This window comes from Tenebrio molitor, chromosome 3 (assembly GCF_963966145.1).
Source record: "Tenebrio molitor chromosome 3, icTenMoli1.1, whole genome shotgun sequence".
In the NCBI taxonomy this organism is placed as follows: Eukaryota; Metazoa; Arthropoda; class Insecta; order Coleoptera; family Tenebrionidae; genus Tenebrio; species Tenebrio molitor.
Window position 1 is genome coordinate 2,452,540 of NC_091048.1, and position 22,706 is coordinate 2,475,245.

Genomic DNA, 22,706 nt, shown 5'->3' on the forward strand with positions numbered 1-22,706 from the left:
TCACATTGTTGGATCATTTAAACGATAGATACTTAAGCTGCGAACGATTACACCAATAGGTTTGTTTTGTAATGTTGAATTGTACTTATACAATACACCTCTACAAAATTTGTAAATTTTGTACAAATCTTAATCAGAGATGCAATGCTGGTTGCACATCATGCTTTAAAGTCAAGTCCAAAATTTCCACACAGGCCGCGAGCCAAAAAAATCTAGTCTGTGTCCGGCTTTTTCCAGATTCCCCACTCAGAGCAAGAAGCGAGAAAAACATTCCTTACCCTATTTTTTGACTTGTTGGGTTTGAAGAAAATCCACTCATGAGTATAACAAAAGTATTTTATTTTAACAATATCATATTTATTAACTACCAGTCGAGTCGCTGTCCATCAAACTGGTAGAACCCACCATTATGTGTCTCGTTCAAATTTCGAATCAACTCAATAATACCAGTAACACTCGTGTCGACATCCAGCGGGGCGTTGGACCCTCCCATGTCCGTTTTGACCCAACCTGGATGGATGCAAGTCACCAGAATTTGGTCTTTGAGCAAATCCACGCTCAGTGACTTTGTTGCCATATTAAGAGCGGCCTTGCAAAAGTGTTAGTGTTACCGGAACACGTCCCGTGAATTTTTCTCTTACCTTGGAACATCTGTAAGGGAAGAAACCACCGTCATTATTTAGGGCGATAGATCCAAGGACCGATGTCGTATTTATTACGACGGCTTTTTGGGCGCCGAGTGGTCCTTCACTGTTGTTGTTAGCCGCTTGTTTCAGTAGAGGCAGCAATGCCTGATAGAAAATACTAAATATAACAAAATATACAGTTTGAAATTTGTAGAGTTGTACTTTTGTGAGCATTATTGGTCCAATGGTGTTAACCTTGAAGGCTTCCAACATCTGTTCAGATTTGACCAACTGGATTCGCGTGAATTTCGAAGACACTCCCGCATTGTTGAATAAGATGTTTAAACCGTCTTCTTTCACTATTTCTTTCACCTTTTTTGAAAATTCCTCATACCGATCATAATCTCGGACGTCTAAAACACCACCTCGAGAAAAGAATCTCCATATTGAGAATTGCGATGAACCTACCCAGTTCGAGAAGATGCACGTTGTTATGTTGAGTCGCGATTTGTTGTAATTCCTAAAAAAGTAATTAAAGATGAAAATCTGCACTCTGTGGCACTGGAATAACTTCAATGTTTTTTTTTATTTGAAAAACATTTGCAGTCTTGTGCAAGCAGTGGAAAATTAGACAAAAACACACAAAAACCATATTTTATTTAGACATTCCGGAAATGATTTGAAATGTTGGCAAGCGGAGCTAGTAATTGTAGAATATTGTGCTGCCAAAAAAAATTTAAATACATATTTCGATATTTTTCCACTAAACTCCATATTTCATTATTAATTTGGGACATCAATTTAATTTCTAATAATTCGCGATAACGATCGTATTATCTACACGTGACAAACAAAGCATAAAAGAAAAGTGGGATGACCGACACAAAATACAAAGATTAAAAGCTTAATTGACTGTAAATTATCTCCACACGTAATTCTTATCATTTTTAAGTCAAGATTGCAAGTTGGCGCCTGCGATACATACCTACATTATGCCTTGTGATAATCTTTGCAGGATACCAAAACCTAGCAACGTTATAAAATTGAGAGCATTAATTTGACATTATTTTCAATAGTTTTCTATAGATTTTATTGGCGATAGGTTAAATTTGAAACGTGTTGTTTTGAGATGAAATTTGTTTGTTGCAGTCGGAAAACTGAACATTCTGAGGTTCAGATGGGTATGTGATTTATTCAATTTAAGACATTTGGCAATTGGGTACTGTTTCATCAATTATTATTCGTTGTTTGTTGGTTTTGTTATATTTGCACTTTAATTACTTTCGTAAAGAAGAATAGAACGAATTCTTTGTATTTGTCGTAAATGTTCGTCTTAAAAGACAAATTAAAAACACAGAATTGAATTGAACGCATTTTTTGTAAATAGGTACGTTAAAAAAAACGGTGGTCAACCAGGATAATAAACAAACAACTGTAAGAAGCTCTGTAGAAAAAAGTATGATGTTTACAAGTTTGTTGTGAATTATAAAGCCTTGATCCAAATCATGCTGGACAAATGTGGTGGGATCCTAATCCATCACGACCAGCTTAGCGATTTCACATCGACGAAATTGATTTATCGTTGGTGGTAAACAATTTATAACAACGTGATTAAATCATCAGGTGGATTGTCTGTTATTAAAAAAAGATTCAAACATTCAACAGCAAAAATTTTTGTAATTAGGGCGAATGTTTGGACAAAAAAATTAATAACAACGGTATCAACAACTTTCAAGTTGTTCTATTCCATAATCTTTTTAAGATAAGTACAATAATGCTGCTTGTTATTCGTCGATAAAAAGAAGATCATACGATTAATCCATTTTATCCTCGATTTGACGAATCAGTTTCCCAACACAGAGTAAAAATTATAATGAATCCATCTCTATGTTTATTAATTGTAAAGTATCACAGTTCTCATTGCAATTTATTGCAACTGCACAACACTCGCTAATTCGATTTAATCTTTGTTTGTCCGGAACTTCATCACTTAAGCGACACTTCCTGAACCAACCCAAAGACCTGCTGACGTACAAACTCCTCCACGTTTTATTTGGTTTCTGATTTTGCTGGATATTGTCAATAAAATCATCGGTAAAAATCTTATATTTGGTTTTTAAACGATAAAAAATCTTCATCACAAAAGAAGTAAGTACTTTGATGGTAAAACAGTTTTGTGCACGTATATGGTCACGGTAGTCAAAAAAAATCACCAAATGATGTTATTGCCAAACAATGCTTATTAAAGATTGTGTTTAACAGTCCAAAGTTTTTTCGTAGTCTTCCCAAAGCAGAAGACTTGACTGTCTTCAACAATTTTTTGTAGACTACTGCACCGAGATATTTCTCAAAAAATTGGCTCTTTATTCCAAAAATAGCTCTAAATTGTGAAATGATTTAGTTTCAATTTGCCAAAATTGCAGTTGACAGATGCTGAGAAGTCTTTAGCTTAAAATAATAGATACCTATATTAATACCTTTTCCGCCAATTTTAATAAATGTTGGCGCACGCTGACATCGTTCATTATTTAAAAACCAATATTGCACAATTTATGAAAGACGAACCGTGATTTATGTCACCATTTAATAAATAACTCACACTGTATATTTTTACATTTTCAACATATAAAATTGATTGAAATACGTATTAAAGTAAAATAAGAGGATTTATGTAAAAGTAAACATGTTTTTATTGTACAGATACAGACAAGAATACATGAAAAAGTAATATGTCACTTGTAATTTAAATTTACGGAAGCACCCTGTAGGCTCGACAAACAACCCGTACTATTGCATCATTTTTTTTTCGTGACGTAGATAGCGTCCTTAAATAGACAAAAACATTTCCTAGGTCCTAGAAGATTCTAGGATATTAATATTTATCAGAGTGATAAAATAATTGAGCAGAAACCGCCAATTCGGAATGACTGGCATCCTTCGAGAAAAATCACAAAGCAACGAGTGGGGAAATAGAAAGGCGTCTATGATTCATATACCGGTGACTAGATGTCCCTAGGTCAGCTTGGCGCGTCTGTCACTGTCAGATTATGCGCTCGCGTACGTCAAAATAACCGTACTATAATAGTTTTGAGTTAATTAAAATCCGGCATTGCAATTATTTGAACGAAACGAACGCGCCGACCAGTCGTGTCTGAGGCGTTCCGTCAAAAACAGCATCCCACAGCCGTGACTCTAACCACGTGTGTTGCACTATCATAAACGTCGTCGATCAGAATGGCCCCAGTAGGTGAGTCTGATTAGTTTAGTGTTTTACCTTCGCCTTTTCCACGCTCCGACAGGTCGCTATTACGTGTACCGGGGGATCCGGGTGTTTCACCAAGCGTCTTATCAGACCTAACCCTATTCCGCGGTTGCAGCCGGTCACAAGGATCGACTTCATCTCGTCTCTTCGCCACTTTATCACAAACTGATTTATTGCCGTTTGAAAAACTTGCGGCACCAGAGACACGTCGTGCCGCCGCTCCGAACGTCACTAGTGCTATGGCGTTGCGCTTTTGTTTTAGTAATGTCATTTTTCGGGGTGTCTGTAAAGTGGATAAATCAAAATTTGTGGTGTTGCAAAATGTGAATTACAATTACAATAGTAGTCGTTGTTACAGTGGATGTAAGTGAAAGTTCGTAAATAGCAAATAGCGTTGGATCGGTGGTTGGGAATGATGCTGCAGTTTTCTAACCTTCAACGTTGCGATCGTGTCATCGGTAGATTATCGGATGGTTCGCTAAATATGAGTATTATCTTTTTAATAATAGCCCTACGATTGTTCATTTATCTGATTACGAGCGGGACATCGAAATTTGAGCGGAAAAATCGCAGGTCTAGACCTCGCCGCAAGACCGAAAGACAACCCCAGGTATCGATGACGTCACTCTTTCTTTACACCTGAATTGCAACGGAAATCGTCATCGTTTTTCGTTGTGGTCGTAATTGTAGAAATGGCCTTGACCGCCTACCAATGTCATTCCGAAGATGCCACCAGAGGCGGGTTACTTGTTTGTTCTTCGGGGGCGTAATTAATCACAAAATAATACGTGGAACACGTCTGTCTTTAGAGCAATCGAGTCGAGACCGCTCACATTACATATGTATTTATTTTTGAGATAGTAAAATTAGTTTTCGTGACGAAATCGGTCGTGTCCGACCTACTTTTTCAATTTTACCATCAATTAATGTTAATAGTTTTTTGGCGGAAAATAGAGCTGGAAATTTGAAAAACGTGCACTGAAATGACACGAGCGTAATTGAATTGTTTAAATTGACCGTTAAATGCGAATTGTTTTCCCTGCAGGTGCTCGATTGTCGCTTGCACTAAGCAGTTGCATGTTACTGTTGCTTTTGCAATGCATTTCTTGGTGTATTTTTGTCTGCATTTATTATTAATGAGATCAGTTGCGACAGAATTGAATTTGCATTGTTCGAGGTTATTTTGTAATATACGGGGTGAGTTAAGTAAGCTCTGCTTCTACAATTATCGGGTATGGTTCTTTTTTTAAAATCTATGAAAATTTGTTAACCAACGACATTTCTCAAATGTGATAAATATTTTGGCCAATCTCCCCTTCATTTCTTTGAATTTCTGGGTTCACGAGTAGGTATATTTCTTTGGTGATGGCCTGGTTGGGATTTAAAAACTCATTCATTCCTTCTAAGATCTACCAAACTGATAATAACGGGCTTTCAAATAAATTTATATTTAGAGCAACCTATGGAAATTCAATTGTTTGCAACATTTTTCCAGTGTAGAAAATGACACAAGAAACGTCTGACATTTTAACGAAATAAAATTAGGTTGGAAAATATTTTTAATTTTTGTAGTGCATTCTCCCTATTCCCCCTCCACGGAATATGACAATATGAAATTGGGAAAAAGCTTACTATGTAACCTGTGTAACTCCGGGGATTAATTGGTTACCTTCAAAAATTACTTTACACTGTTAACAGAATTAGAATGTCGCCTACGCCTACTCTAAATATATATTCATTTGAAGGCCCGATATAATCTTACTGAAGTTCTTCTTTTGACTGTGGTGACGGCATAACCATTGACTCGTTGTCTCTGGGTCAAAACATTACTAGAGAGTAGAGGGTTCATTTTTATCATGCGTTCATGAAATTAGATGTACCGATAAAAATTGCTTGCTAGGTAGACGAATTAAACCGTAAAGCCCTAGTTAAAACAAGTACATTTTGTTTGGAAAATATTTTCGGGTGTATTGTCTTTAAGAGAAACGTCATTAAAAGTCGCAAGTTAACAAAGTTACTGTCAAGGCAGATTTCCAGTTAATTCTAATAACATTTTGAATGCACCTAAAGTATATTAACAGTACCACGACCTGCTGTATTATAACCGGCCTGTTCAAAAGTGTAATTTGAGTGATCCCCGCAGAGCGCTAGTGTACGGGCGCTTTTTGGGAATATTATTCATCTTAAGTTTTTGTCACCGAGAGTTTTTCTCGTTCAAATGACATTCGAAATTAAAATAAAAAATAAAAAAATATAGTTGTAATCGGTATTGTTTTAGAAAGAAAATATGAACTTACTGTACTCAATCTTAACTCTAAAATCATGTCTAAACGTATTTTTCCGCATTTTTATTCTTTAAGCTTGTTTGACACGATACTAAATTTTTGAGAAAATTTACTAGTAAATGAGAGAGGACCAATGAACGATCAGGATCTGACAAAGACAGACTATGATCCTGATCGTTCATTGGTCCTGATCGAGGGTCTCTCTCATTTCAAATTTTCTACAAAATTTAGCATCGTGTCAAACAAGCTTTAGAAGCGCCCGTACTGTGGCGCCCTCATCGGCGAAAATTGGCTCTTGGAAACATTTTCGCAATGCTTTTTTAATGAAATGAACAGACCGGTTATTATACAGCAGGTCGTGAACAGTACATACTTAATTGATACACAGATAAATTACGAGAAAGAAGTAACACAAGTAGTAATGTATTGGGTGGTTCAAAATTATTGTGGATAAGTATGGCAACTATGTACGAAAATGTATGTGGCAACTGTGTGGGTAGGATAGAGTCGTGGAGGGAGAAAAGACTGGAGATGGCACTAATTCAAATAAGTGTACCGGCCCGCGAAAACTACGGCGTCATAAAAGGTTTCCGAATATAGACGCTAGGCCAATGGCTTCCTTCGCCTTCCTTCCAGGCGCATTGTGCTTCTTTATCTAGCGCATTGTGGACTGGATCATAAAAGGTTGTTGCACGTGCTTTTAGAGGGTTCGGATTTTTAACATGGGAAGCATAGGAAATGCCATCTCCAGTCTTTTCTCCCTCCACGGATAGAGTTGACATTTCTTTGACAGTTCATAGTCGCGTAATTTTGAAAATTGTCAAATCAATGTGCAATGGTATAAAAAAATCAAATGCACGCGTATGAAATGTCATACAAATGTCAACTATACCCCACCCACACAGTTGCCATACTTATCCACAATCATTTTGAATCACCCAATACAATATAGACAACAAAAAAGGGATAAGAGGCGACTGTGGAAAACAAACCCTGTGAAGACGTGCGGCGTAACTTAATAAACTGTCACATGTCAATTTTGACATTTATGTGAATTTTATTTAAAATAGAAATAGTTTTCACTAGAGAACACACAACATTCATGATATAATTCTATTTTCGATATGGAAATGAAGAAAATGGTTAATAATACACAATATTGATTCTCAGTTCCGGGAAAATCTTTCTTCAGAGAGAAACAGAGTGATGTTAATATGATTGAAGCTACGCAGCACGTTTTTCGAACTTTTGTTTTCCATGGGCGCGCTTTATCCCTTTTTTTCTTGATCATATTGTATTTATTGATAATTAAATATTAAAATTTTTAATATTCTGAAGTGACAGAAGCAAGAATTTTCTGTGTATTTTATGGATATCGACTTTCTAGTTTTCCATTGTTTTCTTAATTTATTAGAGTTTTATGATGTTAACTTTCTACGCCTAGGTGACCATAATTCTTCCTGCTGTCTTAATCCCTATCGTTAAATTCAAAACCATTTCGGACTTTTTTAAATTTGAAATAGGTACGTTTTAAACAGAGAAAAAAAATAAGTACATTAAAAATTAAATTAAATTTTTGAAGTAAAATTTGTCATTTTCTCAAAAAAATTGTTATGTAAGGTACCAATTTTTTTTATTCATCGGTTATGTGGTAGGAAGGTCTATCAAAAAGAGAAGAAAAAAGTGGGAGTTGCCATTTAAAAAAATTGGTGATGACGTCATGAACAACTGGAGTAACTTAAAATAAACATTATGAGAAATAAAAATCGACCCGTTACAGCGTTTTCGACAAATGTCATTAGTTTTGAAATTACCGAATTTATTCCATAAGTAATTTCCACATTGTATATATGTATGTATTTGTGTGGATTTTTTTTTTTTCGCATGGGAAGCCTTGAAAAGTAATAAATCAGTTTGTCTATCGAGAAAAAGTTATTTCAATCATCTAAAATCATTTTTCACAATATCCTGAATATTTTATGAAGGATATTTTAATTGAGAGATTTATTATGGTTGACATATTCTGTGGAAAAGATTTAATGATTTTGCTACAAATTATAATGCAGCATCGTAAGATGATGCAATGTTGCATGAAATGAATCTTTTGTCAAAATGATTAAGGGCCGGTTTCTGGAAACAAATTTAACCGGCCAGTTAGTTGACTCTCCGATAAATAATACAAAAATCATGCAATATGATTGGTTACTTTCTAGCGTTTCTATAGCGTAATGCTTGATTTAACCGGATAGTTAGTTATTCGGCCGTTTCAGAAACCGGGCATAAGTAAAATTTCAATAAATCACAAAAGTGACAAAAACAAACTGTACCTCATGACCACGTTAAAAAACGAATTGGATTTTTTAAAAATTTGTTTTATTAGTTGACAATAAAACTTACAGAATATACGTAATAATTAAATCCGGATCGAACGTAGGGTGTATTCCTCAAAACGGATTCATCTTATGTCATGAATAATTTTTTTAACGTTGGACATACTGTTTGATTTCCGTCACTAAAGTGCCTGACATGCGGACAGATGTTGCTGAATTTTCCGCAATGTCTTCAGTATTCTTGTATTGCAAACTAGTAAAACTGACAACAGTGCATTAGACATTGACGCTATTTCTAACCTCAAACTTAGAGAAACATTAGCTAATTCAACAGACGGCTTTACTACAAAATTAAATGCAAAATTTCCATGCCACGTGAATGCATTTTACAATGTTGATATAAATTTGTGGTCAAGCAGACCGTGGTTTTTCCCTCTTTTCCAAACGTGGGTCATCTTTTTAGTTAACAAATTCTTCAGATACATAACCTTATGTTGATCACACCTTCATTTGTTATGATGTTCGTAAATGACGTAATGATGTTTTCGGTTCATTTTATGTTGTTTCCTTAACTTTTTCAACGGATTATGAAATTCATACTTATGCTCTTTCGCCTCCACTCTTTCATTTTGCACTTCCTGTTTCGCGAAATATTTGGCAGCTGATGAAGCTACGCCATACGTTAACGGAAACAAAAGCAATCACTTAACCGCAAATTTTTTTGAACACCCGTTACCAAAATAACAGCTACGGGCTTAACAGATCGGAAACGATTTAAATTTTCTCCGCAATCTAGATATTGCTTTTCTAACAGTTGTAGTTGTGATACCAATGCTTCTTTGTATTAAGCCATTAAGCATACTGATTATGAATCCGATTTCTAGGTTCTTAGGTTGTATTTGAAATTGACGTATCGCACTCGAATTGATTTTGAATCTTTTATGTTTCGTTTATTCCGTTGCTATTCTGATTCTGCTGCTTTTTCCGCTTATATTCACAAGAAAAGTTATTTCCGTTTAAAAGTGAGAAATTCGAAACGAACCTAAATCTCGGCATCGCCAACGCAAACACCTGGAAAGTGGTCATCGTTATTTTAACGTTCTATTTTCAAGTCTCTTCCAGCAAATTTGTAAATTGTTTACTGAAGTATGTGTGAGAAATTTTGAGTTGGTTACTTTAAAAGTTAAAAAAAATCTTTCATTTTGCCTCTTCTAAAACTATTCCAAAGCAACATATCAATAACTTATGTCACTCTCTGCTCAAAAACTGTCATTATTGGGGCTAACGCAATGTTAACGATTTAAGTTGTTACGGGGTTCGACATTATAATTATAACAATTTAATGGCATAATGACTTCAATAAAGTAAATGGTCCTATGTACACAATTTAATTTATCACCTTTAATAAAAATCAGACCAAAATGTGATAAAACTACTGCGGTTAAGTGGTTCATAAAATAGATAAACACTGGAAAGTTCTGTTAATTGTCGTAGATTGCTAAAGATGAATTTAGAGTTATATAAAATAAGATTTATAAAAAAGGAGATATGAAATTGTTTGTTACAATGTGTTTTTTATTCTTGTGTAATTTCAAAAATAGGTAATTAAGAGGGAAGCGTAGATTTTTGGAATATTTAATCCAGAAACGAAAATTTCACTCGAACTCAACTAATTACTCTTGGGACACCAGGTGACAATCAAATTAGACGTTCTGGTGAAATTTTTATAAGCATGACTCACGAAAATTACTAATTATCGATTACAAAATACCTCCAAATACTCGATTGCTAACTCTATGTGACGTAATGTTCAGGGTCGTAACCACCAAGGCCATCACACTTAAACACTCTCCTCAAACATTGAATTATCTTTCTCTTGCCATCTGATTATTATTGTTGCACCTCGTGGTCATTAGTTGCGACTCGAACAAGTTCCGTCTTTGCTTGACACGTTTTTGTGTAGTTTAGCTCTCTCATCGTCGAAGTTGCTCTGGGTTGGATGGGCTTAAGAGCACCTGTTTCATGTAATATGTCGTACCATCTGGATGTATCGTTTGCTGAAATGGTCATTTTTTGTCGTCCAGGTGACGGTCCCGAGTACGATCTCGTCGTGATCGGCGGAGGATCTGGAGGACTCGCCGCCGCCAAAGAGGCAGCCGGTCTGGGTGCCAAAGTTGCCGTTTTGGATTTCGTCACGCCGTCTCCGAGGGGCACGAAATGGGGCCTGGGGGGGACCTGCGTCAACGTCGGTTGCATACCGAAGAAGCTGATGCACCAGGCGGCGTTGCTGGGGGAGGCAATAGAAGTAAGTGGGTCTGCTGTGACGTCATGTTGCACGATCAATTTTATGCATTAGTAGATAGAGAATTCGTTGTTAATTTTGTTGATTCGTGGAGGACCACTTGACGAGCGATATCGATGTGCAAGAAGTCGATACAGTTTTTTGTAACGTACGTTGAAAAAAGTAAAAAGAAAGAAGATGCGAAAATTTCCGTCGAATTATTTTATATTTACATTTTTTCGGTCTCGTTAAGCGAGTCTGCTTTGGTCGTAAGTTGAAATTTAAAAGACCTTTAACAAATTAAAGTATTTTTAGAAGAACATAAACAGCATTTTCAACAATCCTCCAAAATATGGGTGACTGCTAAGAATAGTAGTCTATTTATGTACAAGAGCTGTAAGGAAATTTATTTTTTTTTTTGCTTATTAACTCTATTATTTAGCTCAATTTATTCGTTGATTAATAAACGATCTTACTTATTTAAAGAAACTGTAAATCGAAGCGCATTATTCCCAAAAGGTCTAACTTTTTTTAATGGTAACGATCGTTTCGAACGACTAATTCCAAGCCATAAAAAAACACCTCCAACAAATCAGGCACTCGGCTTCGCCTCGTGCCTGAAACTTAGTTTTCGCCCTGTAAAATACCCCTACCGTACTCTAATGTAAATGACTATTACACCTGCCCAAATTCGACATTATCCCGAAAATAATGATAAAATTCCGTATTTATGTTTACTAAATTTTTTTTGTGGAACTCAAAAACGATGGGATCATATTTTTTCAATGGATTGTCTGAAAATCTTTATTTTACACTTGGAAAGATCACACCGACACCAAAATAATACACTCACAAGAAGTCAAAATGTAAAGCATGAATAATAGAGGGAACAGGATCGATCCTTGTCCTACGCCTCGATTAACACGCAATACACTAGAGGCGTAATTGAATAGAACTCATTTGTGTGATCCAGCCGTGCAAGTTTGTGACAATTATTTTTTGTGAAATAATAAGACCTGAATAAGAAATCCGCCTTAATAAAATTACAACGTTACATAATCCAATTTAGCGTGGAAACCGTGTCAGATTCTTGCGTGTGCAGAAATGCATTGAATGCACTTTACTATTTTAAGATTTTCGCTTGCAGGATGCCAAAAGTTATGGGTGGCAATTTCCCGACCAGGAAAATATCAGACACGATTGGACATCTCTCAAAGAAGCCGTTCAGAATCACGTGAAATCGGTTAACTGGGTGACCAGGGTAGAACTTAGAGATAAGTAAGTGTGTTGCGACATTTTCCGATAGCAAACTAACGTTTTCTCCAGGAAAGTAGAATATATCAACGGATTGGGAACGTTCAAAGATCCTCACACTGTCGTAACGGTGACCAAACAAGGAGAACGCACACTCACGTCGAAGTATTTCCTGATAGCTGTTGGCGGAAGACCTCGCTACCCCAACATACCGGGCGCCATGGAATACGGCATAACCAGCGACGATATTTTCAGTCTGGACCGTTCGCCTGGAAAAACGTTGATCATCGGTGCTGGATACATCGGTTTGGAATGTGCCGGTTTCCTCCACGGTCTTGGTTTCGACGCCACCGTGATGGTGAGATCGGTGGTTCTCAGAGGGTTCGATCAACAGATGGCCCAGCTCATCGCCTCGGCGATGGAGGAAAAAGGAGTCAAGTTTCTCCACAAGTGAGTACTGGTAAATAATGTTTTGTGGGGGAGACGAATCGCGATCCTTTACAGATGTCTACCCAAGTCGGTCGAGAAGATGGCCAACGACAGATTGTTGGTTAAATGGACCGGCGAAAACGGCACCGAATTTTCCGACCAATTCGATACTATACTGTTTGCGATCGGAAGGAGGGCGCTCACACGTGAACTCCACCTGGACAAGGCGGGGGTAACCGTGGCGGGAGATGGAGAAAAGATCGAGGCCGTCGACGAACAGACCAACGTACCTCACATATACGCCGTCGGAGATGTCCTATACGTACGTAATTTTTTTGTTAGTGACGTTTAAGATTGCAGTGTAAAAAGACGTAAGACGTGGGAGGCGAGCTCGTTACACCGCATTACTCAGCACAGATTTATCGTTACTGCACAGCTCTGGGACGTCATATCGTGACGAAATAAAATGCAGAACGCGATCAGAAGTTTTCCCTTTCTAACAAATTTTGTTGGAAGAAAATTCATCTTTTAGTTTTTGAGTGAAGTGGATTGAAACGGAGAAACAGACAGGCAGACTAAAAACTGATTAAATGTCTTGCGTACCGCGTAAGCAATCCGCAAAGTTCAAAACTATCGAAATAAAAGATGGTCAGATGATATTTAATTCATTCGGAAATGATTTGGAGATTTTTCGCGTTCGATATTTTTGTATCGACCAGATAAAAATAGATTAGCATCGAAAGATCAAGGTCCAAATGGTCCATCGCTATTAATATTGGTGGTTATAATCGAAACCTTTATCGCGACCGCTTTTACGATGGCACATGTTAAAGAATGGGTACTTGAAACTTATTAAGCCGACATTTAATTTCGTCGATGGCCATTTGATTAGTACTGATTGGAATATTCAACACATTTTTTTTTGTCTTTTTTTTTCTGTTCAGAGTATTTGCACGACTTTCACTTCCTGCCAAAGAAACTGGTGCGCTTTCGTAACAAATGTTGCATTTTGTTGTCTAATTGTGCAATTGTTATTGTTCCCAATGAAAGAGTTTGAAGTTTCTTTTTTTACAAGTTCTAAACTCGCACTCGGCCAGTTTTTGGCATTTTACGACAAAATTTCAGGAGTGCGTCCTTTTAGAAGAAATGTGACAGATGGTTCGCAGCCTAAAATGTGTAGAGGAGAGTTGTACAAAACGGAAAGACGGGACGAAATATGTATTTTCTTGTTAGTTTGGCAATAAAAGAAATCACGTAAAAATGAGTTTAAAGGGAGAGTTGACGACTGGCAACAGGCATTGTCACAAATGGTCAGCTGTACAGTGATAACTGATAAGAGTACATACTAGATAAAATTTAATAGTTCTAATTGCCTGATTTTTATCTTGTCATTTTGTATTGACGAATATTTTGATAAATTTTGTCATGTTGCCCGACGATTGTTTAAATTATCTGAAATCAAAGTTTTTAATAAGAGTTTCCACTTTTAACAACATTTACTTATTTATTAATTTGGCGAATCGCCGTAAATTTTGATTTTAAAACTTGTTTCGATTTAAACAAATCGAAAATTGATAAGAAAATAGCATTTTATTGCCAAATCGTAAATCATTTCCCTGCTTTATTTATTTTTTAGAAAACGCCATCAAATATTAGTTGGTAGAACGGGGAAGGAGATGAAACGAAATTTTCTTGGCGTGAATTTGAATCGCTAATTAATTAGTTGAAGCAATTTAAATATATTAGTGTACGGAAAGGCGACTCGCACTGTTGGAAAATTGATTGATGAAGCCGAATCAATACTGGCCCCGTTTTATTCTGTTAGTCGTGGAGGTAGTACAGGGCAAATAAAAATGTTATCTTTAATTAAATAATACTAAAAGAGAGACGGTAATGCTAATTATGTTGATATGATATAATATAAATTCGGAACAAGTTTTGTTTTGATCACTTTCGTGACGTCAACATTGAAATCAACCAAAAGAAAGACGTCGCAGTTTCAGAAAGAAATAGTCCGTCAGCGTTGCACGTCCGAAAACTAAACAAAACGGCAAATAAAATACATATGTAGATAATTATACAGCCCGTCCCAGAACTCCCTCTCTATAGAAAACAGGCATGATGTGCTGACAGTAAAATAGACTCCAAGATGACTAAAATAAATTTTCCTGTAGCTCACATAACCGAGTTACAAAGTCTTCAATTTAACCAATCCCAGAAGCTTGTCCTCAGGTATTACTAAAAAATCTGACGGGTTGCTAGACAGCAAAAATAAAAATAAAATCCTACCTTGATGGTGCCCAACTCTGACTGGACAAGTTTAAGACGTCTTTTCTCGATTTTAAACGTAAGCAGCAATCTGGGAATAAAATCTTTGTTTTGGTCGTCATTAAAAAAAAAGCTATTTTAGAATCGATGATAACTCATAAGGAATTCTGCATGTCTAGCTGTTAAGAAGACGTAATAAACAAAGAACCTTTACCAATTTGTATTATTAGAAAATAAAAACTCGATAGAAATTACGTTTTTCAAGCTGATTGTGCATTTAATATAACTAAGTTTTTGCTGCAAAAGAAGTAAATCCTCCGATGTTCCGAAAACGAGGATTTCATTGAGAGGGGTGACAGGTCAAGTAAACTAAATTGGAATAAAAACAATTTAAAAAGATTGATCTTAATCTTGTCCAAGACGTGGCGAGGGGAGTTGAAAAGAATAAAGAAAAGAAAAGTTCTCGAAATGATCGTGATCGTAAATAAAAATTACCACGTTGCATATAAAATTACTTTTTGCTAGATTTTTTGATTGAATACAATCGTTTCATTAACTTGTCATGACGCGGGGCTAGAAGTGTTTGGGAAAAAATTGAACAAAAAAAAGTGAAATTCGTTTTTCGCATTAACAACATTTATTAAAAATTGTACTTACCGCACCAATGAAATAAATGCGGTATTATTCTAAAAAGATACACGATGGTCCATCGAAAACAAAACAAGTATGATATTTGGAATTAATGTAGAAGGTGTCTTTTTTTCATTCATGGAATTGCCGTCAACTTCCCATTTGTAAGAAAAAAAAGTACCACTTTATGCACTTGTTGCTTAAATTCTTATTTTTGATTTATTACAGCATCTCGTTTGTTATGTATGAAAAAAGATGAAAATCTCCGAAATTTGGTTTTTGGAAGTGACGACACCCAGATTTGAGAGTTTTTCCTTAAGTTTTCCTTACAACTACAAAATTTGGCGCAGGATTGTAAAGAACGTTAATCATTCGTAAACAGAATGTGTTAGTAGTGTCAACACTTCGGTACATAATTGAAGATCATCAGCAGTGACCATAATAATTTGGATAAGTGCGAAAGAGATGTTTTGAATCAAGTTTAAAAATACCCCATCTTTCAAAGCGGAGTGCATTTGCATATATTAACTCACCAAGTTGTAAACTCAAATGGCCATAACTTATTTTATTCGTTGAACGTGAATAACTAACGGAAAGCGATTTTGAGAGCAACATTTTTTTACTTATAACGAAAACGGTTTATTCTATCAAATAGAATACATTTGTTATTTAAATGGAATATTTAACAATGATGAGTGTTGCCGGCAAGAAAAAATAACATACAAAATTTCCGAATTTTCTAAACCAGAGATGTAATGAACAGATTTATTCAGGCTGGAGATGTAAATGAAGAAAAATCATTTAGATGGCTTCCAGAACTATAGAAAACTGTTGAATGAGCAGAGCCAAGCCACAAATATTTTGTCGTATTAAAGACGTATTTTAAAGACCAAGCGTTTAAATGACAGTTTAAAAACTACAGGAATAAATTACACGTTACTGTTGTAATATTGGTCAGATAATGTGTCAAAACATTTAAAAAATAAGTGAGAAAAGTAATTAACTGTTGGAAAGAAACATGGCGGTAAACATTTTTACTTTGAAAACAATACAACAGAAGAAATTGTTGTGCGATGATTTGATTTTAATTATTTGCGACATTTTTTTAAATGTTAAATTACGTTGTGTTAAAGCCCCTCGTTTTTTTGTTTTGTTTTGTTTATGTGGTGTGGTACAGTCATGCTACGTATTTTAGGTGTCAAATTACGTCTTTTCCTTTATTTTATTCAACTTTCTCGCTTTCGTTATTTGTTTTTATTCATCGATTTTGTTCTTGGCAGAAAAAACCGGAACTGACCCCCGTGGCCATCCACGCCGGCCGCCTCCTGGCCCGACGACTGTTCGGCAACAGCACTGTCACGATGGACTACGAAAACGTCGCCACCACCGTCTTCAGTCCGTTGGAATACGGAAGCGTCGGCATCAGCGAAGAGGTCGCCGCTCAGCGGTTCGGCGAAGAAAACATCGAAGTCTACCACGCCTACTACAAACCGACAGAATTCTTCATTCCACAGCGTTCGATCGCCCATTGCTATCTGAAAGTTGTGGCGAAACGTGACGGACCCCAACAGGTGTTGGGGATGCACTTCATCGGGCCACAAGCGGGAGAGATCATCCAAGGGTTTGCAACGGCAATCAAGTGAGTCATGCGTTTCACTAGAGTCTCTTGTAAGCAACACCGGTCAAAGAGTGCAGTCTTTCAAGTCGAGGTGACGAGTAGTAATTGTATTTTTTTTTTTGTAGGTGTAACTTGACGGTGAACGCTTTGATGAGTACCGTGGGTATACATCCGACGATCGCCGAAGAGTTTACAAGAATCAACATCACGAAGAGATCAGGAAAGGACCCCAACCCGGCCTCGTGCTGCAGTTAAAAATTAAAAACGAAACGTGTACACACTCTTTACAATAAGTAATAGATTCACAAAATCACTTAGCAAATTTGTACGTAAAGACAAGTAGAACATATGAGTAGTGAGTATGATGTGTTTCCAGTGATATTACTTATCGTGAAAGGGCCACCCAAACTCGATTTTTAATTTAATTATTTGTAAGTATACATTCCACGGTGCCTTGATGAGTGTCGCAGGAGCGGGGATGTCTCCAGTGAAATGTATACATACTGTCGATGACACAACTTTTGATTCCTTTTTACAACAGTATCAGAAACAAGTGTACCTTAAATATTTAAGTTTCTTAGAAATTTCTTGTTCTAACCAAATAAATCACAGATTACAATTTGAGTTGCGTTCACTCACCCCTGATTGTACATTCAAAACCCAACACTTTTACTTGTCTCAACATAACGACGCAACGCCCCACATCGACGAAGTGTCAAGAACGGGTATTAATTTTTTGCAAGGTTGGTAAGCATGAGGAACAAATTATTTTGAAATAGATTTATTTCACGTAATTTGAGTTGACACAATTCATCAAAGCAGATGGCAACAGGCACATATCGTGCTCTGCAAACATACTGAATGAATTGTTCATTCATCATTTACCACTTTTAGATTTTTGATCTGATCAAAAATACATTTCATTGCTTTGAAGGCATTTTCGCTGTGATTTGGTCCGTCGCGTCCGCTGCAAACATTAATCACTTTCAAATCTGAAATGTTGTAAAATCTGTTCAGGAATTTCTTAACGTTTTCAATCAAAATTATGCCGTCCTCGTTCATATATCCTTGCTTTTTGTAACTGCATGCCAGAAAGTTTTTGTATTTGATGTCGTTCTCAGGTATGTTCCCTCTGATTGCCTCTTCTACTACTCTTTCGTCGATTCCAACCTGACCAATGCATTTTAGAGCTATCCGGTGGCGATCTCTATCACTTAACTCATCATCCTGGTGGCTGTCTCTATTACTTAACTCATCCCCCTAAACAATTACAAAGTATTAATGATATAGTTATTTACTTAACGAATTCGTGTGTAAATTGGGCTTTTTTTGCACTCGTGGGCCTTTAAAACGCTCGTTTCATTTGCGTTTTAAACTGGCCCACTCGTGCAAAAAAAAAATCCAATTTACACAAGAACCAGTTGAATACAACGTTTTTTTGTTCGACGAGACACTTAAAGGCTAAAAAACGCTTAAAATCTTTAAAATTAGCTTGACGTTTCGTTTTGACAAGTCACATTTATCAAAATCCGTTCACACAGGAGACAATTCCCAAATTCTGACAGTGTCGAACAAAAAAAAATACAGGGTTATTATAAATGTTTCTGACATCTATTAAAAAAAAAATAGTTGGCGTAGCGACACATCTAAGTAAAACGCACAGCCACCTTCGATGTTTGAAACATTTATAATAATCCTGTATATAAGAAAGAAGATGTTTTACGCATTTAACGATTATAACCATGAATGTTTGCTCCCCGATGATGTGAATCGATCCAAGAATTTTTACTCACCCTTGTTGTCCTTAGCACTAGTATAGCAAAAATAAAAACACACTTCATTATTGCAAATCATAATATTTCTGAGCATTTGCGTAGTTTCGGTGAGTTATCTACATGAAGTAGAACAAACCTTAAAAAATCTTCTAAGCTTATCATTTGTGTTATTGTGTTGTCAATTAATATGTATCTAACGAACACCAGGTCAAGAGTGGGTCACACTAAACATGTCATTTGATAAATGCGACTGATACATTTTTTCTCTTGGGAAAAACAACACATTCGACATTGACTTTCTGTAAAACATGTGAACGCACACAAATCTAATTTCTGTTGGCTGTCGCTACTAAAGCGTGTTACTTAACCATTAACCAATCAAATTGTTTTGATTTAATGCAGTCTTAATTGCATAACATATGCCACCCACCACTTACACAATATTATTTGCGTGAAAATAAGCGTACTCTTAATGCATTATGTTAACAACAATGGAAAAGAAAAATTAACTAATGTAAAAACTGTATAGACGCCATGATGTACGAACGCCACTGACAATTCCGTGCGACACTGACTTCTGTAGTTCTGTTTGACATTTAAATGTCACATGGTGACAACATAACCTCCAAGTCAGTCGTTTTAATTTTGTATTATTAGTGTTATTACTTGTTGTCCAAGTATTAAGTATTAATTAAACAAATGGAAAATTATCATAAGGGTAAAAATGTAGAAGAACCCCTCGAAAGGGATAAAATACCAATTCCTAACCTCGCCACAAATTTTCTGTGGATGCAGGTGCCTCAAACTACCCCTTATTGTAATAAATTGTTGTAATTGTCTGTATTGTAGGTGCGAGGGGGTAGTAAAATTAGGAATCTGTTAACTCATGCTTTAAACGAGTTTCCAAATGCTAAATCTGTAGTGTGGACAGGTTTTGGTCAATCTGTAGGTAAAGCTGTGACTTGTGCGGAGTTAATGAAGCGCGAATATAATAACAAATTGTATCAGATAACAAAACTGTGCTATAGACTGTAAGATGGTCCAGTTAACAAGTTAGAGAGACATTAATTGGTTGTGTTGACAGAGTGGAAGAATATTGGGATCCGGTAATTCCAGAGTTAGATCAATTGGTAGTCAAGAGAAAGTTGCCCATGATTCATATTTATTTGTCAATAGACCCTCTAGATAGTCAAGAGTTGGGGTAATGTGAATGTTCGATATGGTGAAATCATTTTTTTATATTTTATTCTAGGTATCAAGGTCCAGGAGTTTCGGTAGGTTACAAACCAGAAGGTGATAGTAATAAAGATGAAAACAAAAGGTTTCACAAGAATCAAGGACATAAAAAACCGTCTAAAGTACAAAAGAAGGAGGCAAATGTTTAATTCTTTGACAAAATGAAATAATTATTATTTTGTATTATATCTTCTCAAGTTTAATGACACAAACTTATCAAAAACCCTACCAATTATTTTCTGTAAAATTATTAGGAGGCGGCGGCGGCGGCCCCCTAGGCGGGAAGGGCGGTCTCCCCGGCCCGCCGAAATTAAGCGGCGGCCTCCAATTCGGCGGACGGCCTCCCGGTGGCGGCGGCGGTGGGAAACACCCCGCGAACGGCGGTGCCCCTGACGTCGGAGGCGTGGACCCGGGCGGTCCTGGCGGCGGCGGTGGTAAACTATTAGCCCCTCCTTGCCACGGCGGCGGTATCATCCTGGGGGCACCTGCCGAAGCTTGCGACGACGCGGGCATCGGTGGCAGAGGCGGTCTGGTCGCGCCGCCCGCAGAAGTAGAAGGCGGCGGTGGTGGCGCGCCCGGGGGTAGCGGCGGTTGAGATGGGGGCAACGGTGGAGGTGGTATCCCCGACGGGAAGGAGCTCGGCGGTGGGACGGGAGGAGGTGGAGGTGGTTGCATGCTCGCGGGAGTGGGAGGCGGAGGAGGCATCATGCCTGCAAGCATGACGGGAGGTGGAGGCGGCGCCATTGTCATTCCTGGGGGCATCATGCCCATCGGCGGCGCGTCGGCGAAGAGTTGATGGGGGCGGTCAGCTTGCGAGAGCGGGTTTTGTGCGGCCAGGAGACGTTCAGCGGCAGAGCCGTGACGTTCGCCTTTCGAGTCTTTTTTGAACGCGTAAGAGACGGAGATGGGGCGGTTACAGAGATATTGACCATTCATGGCTTCGATGGAAGCGTCGGATGCTTCAAAACTGGCGAAGTTGATGAAAGCAAAGCCTTTGGAGTTGCCAGTGTCAGGATCTCTCATTATCTAAAATTAACACAAAAATATTTTTCCATTAAAATTTGCGCAAAACTTTGTACCTTTGGTGTTTGCAAAATCACTCCAAACGCCGAAAATGTATCATAGAGCAGCTTCTCATCTACTTCTGGATCTAGATTCCCTATGAAAATATTCGCGCCCACATCTAGATTCTTCTGATGTGCTGATGCTTTGTTTACTCTTATCGGCTTCCCATACAGCTTTATCATATTCATAATTTTTATTGCATAATCGGCGTCTTCTTCGCCCATAAATTCTACAAACCCATAGCCTTGGTGCATCATAGTTACACGATCTTTGGGCATGTGAACGTTGACTGAAATCAAATTGTGTAATTCACTTACTAATTCGATGTAAAAGTATTACCTAAAGGTCCAGATTGTACAAAAAGTTCCCATAGTAAAGACTCTGTGACTTTATCGTCGAGACCTCCTACGTAAATTGTCGCATCTGCAAGAGTTTGAATCTTAATTGAGGTTATGTTATTGTTAATATGTTTTTACCTCTGTTACGTTCAGCAATGGGTCCATTAGCCATTGTGTCTTTTACAAATTGTTAATGAAATATTATTTTGTGAAAAAAAACCATTAATTAGAACTTAATCAATTCATAACCGGTAAACAACGATATAAACACATTTGACATGCAATCGTGCATTTGACGTTTGTTTTGACATGTCGTGAATTTGACAAATGACATCTGTTGTGACAGAAGCTAGCCAATCAGGAGTGCCCGCGTAATTTAAAATGTAGGTATATTGCATTGTATGTATTTTTTGGCATGGCATTGGTTATTTTCGTTATTTTGCTACGTATTTATACATTAGAAACGTATTTTGATATAATTTTGAACATTATTTTTTAAATGAATAGAACATGGTAAAGAAAAGCAAATTAAAGAAATTAGAAACTTTTTATAGTGGAATTATGGATTAATCTCCATTTTCTCTTGATATTGATCCCTTCGGATGTTTTTTAAATTTATTTTTAATAAAGAAATAATTTAGAGTTAACGATAAAAAATTTGTAGTAATTACGAACGATGGATACAAATTGTGGGAATTTAGGGAAGTAAAATAATATGGAGGTTACTGATTAGAAAATGTTACGATTGTAAGAAGTTAGGCATTATTTATAGAATGACCACCTACAAGTGCTGTGTGTCACATTTATAAAATATATTCCTAGGTGTCAAAGATATAAATTATAAATATTATCAATAATACATGTGCACTTTGTGGAAATACAAAATGAAAAATGGAAAATTTATGCATATAGAGAAGGTAAAATATTCGCGGTAGTTGAATAAATATTAAATGGATTAAATGAAATCGGTCGTGAAGCTTTATGTAAAATTAAGAAACACATCTAAAATGTGTACACTTGGGTCAAAGAGTGAAAGAATATAATTATAAATACATAAAGAAATGTTAATTAGATGCAAGAGGATCATTACAAGGATAGTCTTTGAGCTCTATTCTGTTTGCAACGAACGGGATGCTCTTTAAAGATACATTTAAGTGGGCGAAAGAAGATTAGATAAATGTAGGTCGAAGAAGGGAAGAAGAAAGATTAAACTTTAATGAAATAAAGGAATACATTTCAGCTTCACAAGAGAAGAGAACGACAAGAAATGTTTCATCCGGTACAGTACATCATCAGAAAAGGAAAAGAT

General features: G+C 36.7%; 4 protein-coding genes across 5 annotated transcripts; 2 read left to right on the plus strand and 2 right to left on the minus strand.

The window, feature by feature from the left end:
* Positions 1-318: 318 nt before the first annotated feature.
* On the minus strand, positions 319-4,269 carry sni (SDR family oxidoreductase sniffer). Its single transcript, XM_069042961.1, has 5 exons — positions 3,901-4,269; positions 1,095-1,146; positions 849-1,039; positions 642-791; positions 319-589 (listed from the first exon to the last, which is right to left on the minus strand). Exons 1-5 carry the CDS (start codon positions 4,024-4,026, stop codon positions 365-367), a joined length of 744 nt encoding a protein of 247 aa, XP_068899062.1. The 5' UTR covers positions 4,027-4,269; the 3' UTR covers positions 319-364.
* Positions 3,647-17,607, plus strand: Trxr1 (Thioredoxin reductase 1). Of its 2 annotated transcripts, XM_069042956.1 has the most exons (8): positions 4,362-4,498; positions 10,467-10,527; positions 10,588-10,808; positions 11,932-12,062; positions 12,111-12,488; positions 12,543-12,789; positions 16,646-17,004; positions 17,109-17,607. In XM_069042956.1, exons 1-8 carry the CDS (start codon positions 4,373-4,375, stop codon positions 17,236-17,238), a joined length of 1,653 nt encoding a protein of 550 aa, XP_068899057.1. In that variant the 5' UTR covers positions 4,362-4,372; the 3' UTR covers positions 17,239-17,607. The 2 variants fall into 2 exon arrangements, with proteins under 2 accessions (XP_068899058.1, XP_068899057.1); XM_069042957.1 differs by lacking the exons at positions 4,362-4,498; positions 10,467-10,527 and adding an exon at positions 3,647-3,873.
* Positions 17,608-19,335: 1,728 nt separating this feature from the next.
* On the plus strand, positions 19,336-20,197 carry Rpp25 (ribonuclease P protein subunit Rpp25). The gene is made up of 4 exons (XM_069042962.1): positions 19,336-19,553; positions 19,608-19,789; positions 19,843-19,959; positions 20,011-20,197. Exons 1-4 carry the CDS (start codon positions 19,458-19,460, stop codon positions 20,141-20,143), a joined length of 528 nt encoding a protein of 175 aa, XP_068899063.1. The 5' UTR covers positions 19,336-19,457; the 3' UTR covers positions 20,144-20,197.
* On the minus strand, positions 20,118-21,720 carry Spx (Spliceosomal protein on the X). Its single transcript, XM_069042958.1, has 4 exons — positions 21,536-21,720; positions 21,399-21,482; positions 21,074-21,348; positions 20,118-21,020 (listed from the first exon to the last, which is right to left on the minus strand). Exons 1-4 carry the CDS (start codon positions 21,567-21,569, stop codon positions 20,220-20,222), a joined length of 1,194 nt encoding a protein of 397 aa, XP_068899059.1. The 5' UTR covers positions 21,570-21,720; the 3' UTR covers positions 20,118-20,219.
* Between the last annotated feature and the right edge of the window lie 986 nt (positions 21,721-22,706).

What these genes read in the sequence shown, in the direction of transcription:
- Trxr1 (XM_069042956.1), top strand. Translation starts at nt 4,373, where the DNA reads ATGAGTATTATCTTTTTAATAATAGCCCTACGATTGTTCATTTATCTG. An exon ending in CTTAAGAGCACCTGTTTCAT is followed by an intron (nt 10,528 to 10,587) that starts GTAATATGTCGT and finishes TTTGTCGTCCAG; the next exon opens with GTGACGGTCCCGAGTACGAT. An exon ending in TGCTGGGGGAGGCAATAGAA is followed by an intron (nt 10,809 to 11,931) that starts GTAAGTGGGTCT and finishes TTTCGCTTGCAG; the next exon opens with GATGCCAAAAGTTATGGGTG.
- Spx (XM_069042958.1), bottom strand. Translation starts at nt 21,569, where the DNA reads ATGGCTAATGGACCCATTGCTGAACGTAACAGAG. An exon ending in TGTACAATCTGGACCTTTAG is followed by an intron (nt 21,349 to 21,398) that starts GTAATACTTTTA and finishes ATTTGATTTCAG; the next exon opens with TCAACGTTCACATGCCCAAA. An exon ending in TGATTTTGCAAACACCAAAG is followed by an intron (nt 21,021 to 21,073) that starts GTACAAAGTTTT and finishes TGTTAATTTTAG; the next exon opens with ATAATGAGAGATCCTGACAC.
- Rpp25 (XM_069042962.1), top strand. Translation starts at nt 19,458, where the DNA reads ATGGAAAATTATCATAAGGGTAAAAATGTAGAAGAACCCCTCGAAAGG. An exon ending in CAAATTTTCTGTGGATGCAG is followed by an intron (nt 19,554 to 19,607) that starts GTGCCTCAAACT and finishes TCTGTATTGTAG; the next exon opens with GTGCGAGGGGGTAGTAAAAT. An exon ending in ACAAAACTGTGCTATAGACT is followed by an intron (nt 19,790 to 19,842) that starts GTAAGATGGTCC and finishes TTGTGTTGACAG; the next exon opens with AGTGGAAGAATATTGGGATC.
- sni (XM_069042961.1), bottom strand. Translation starts at nt 4,026, where the DNA reads ATGAAGTCGATCCTTGTGACCGGCTGCAACCGCGGAATAGGGTTAGGT. An exon ending in GGAGCGTGGAAAAGGCGAAG is followed by an intron (nt 1,147 to 3,900) that starts GTAAAACACTAA and finishes TTACTTTTTTAG; the next exon opens with GAATTACAACAAATCGCGAC. An exon ending in CGTGCATCTTCTCGAACTGG is followed by an intron (nt 1,040 to 1,094) that starts GTAGGTTCATCG and finishes GTGGTGTTTTAG; the next exon opens with ACGTCCGAGATTATGATCGG.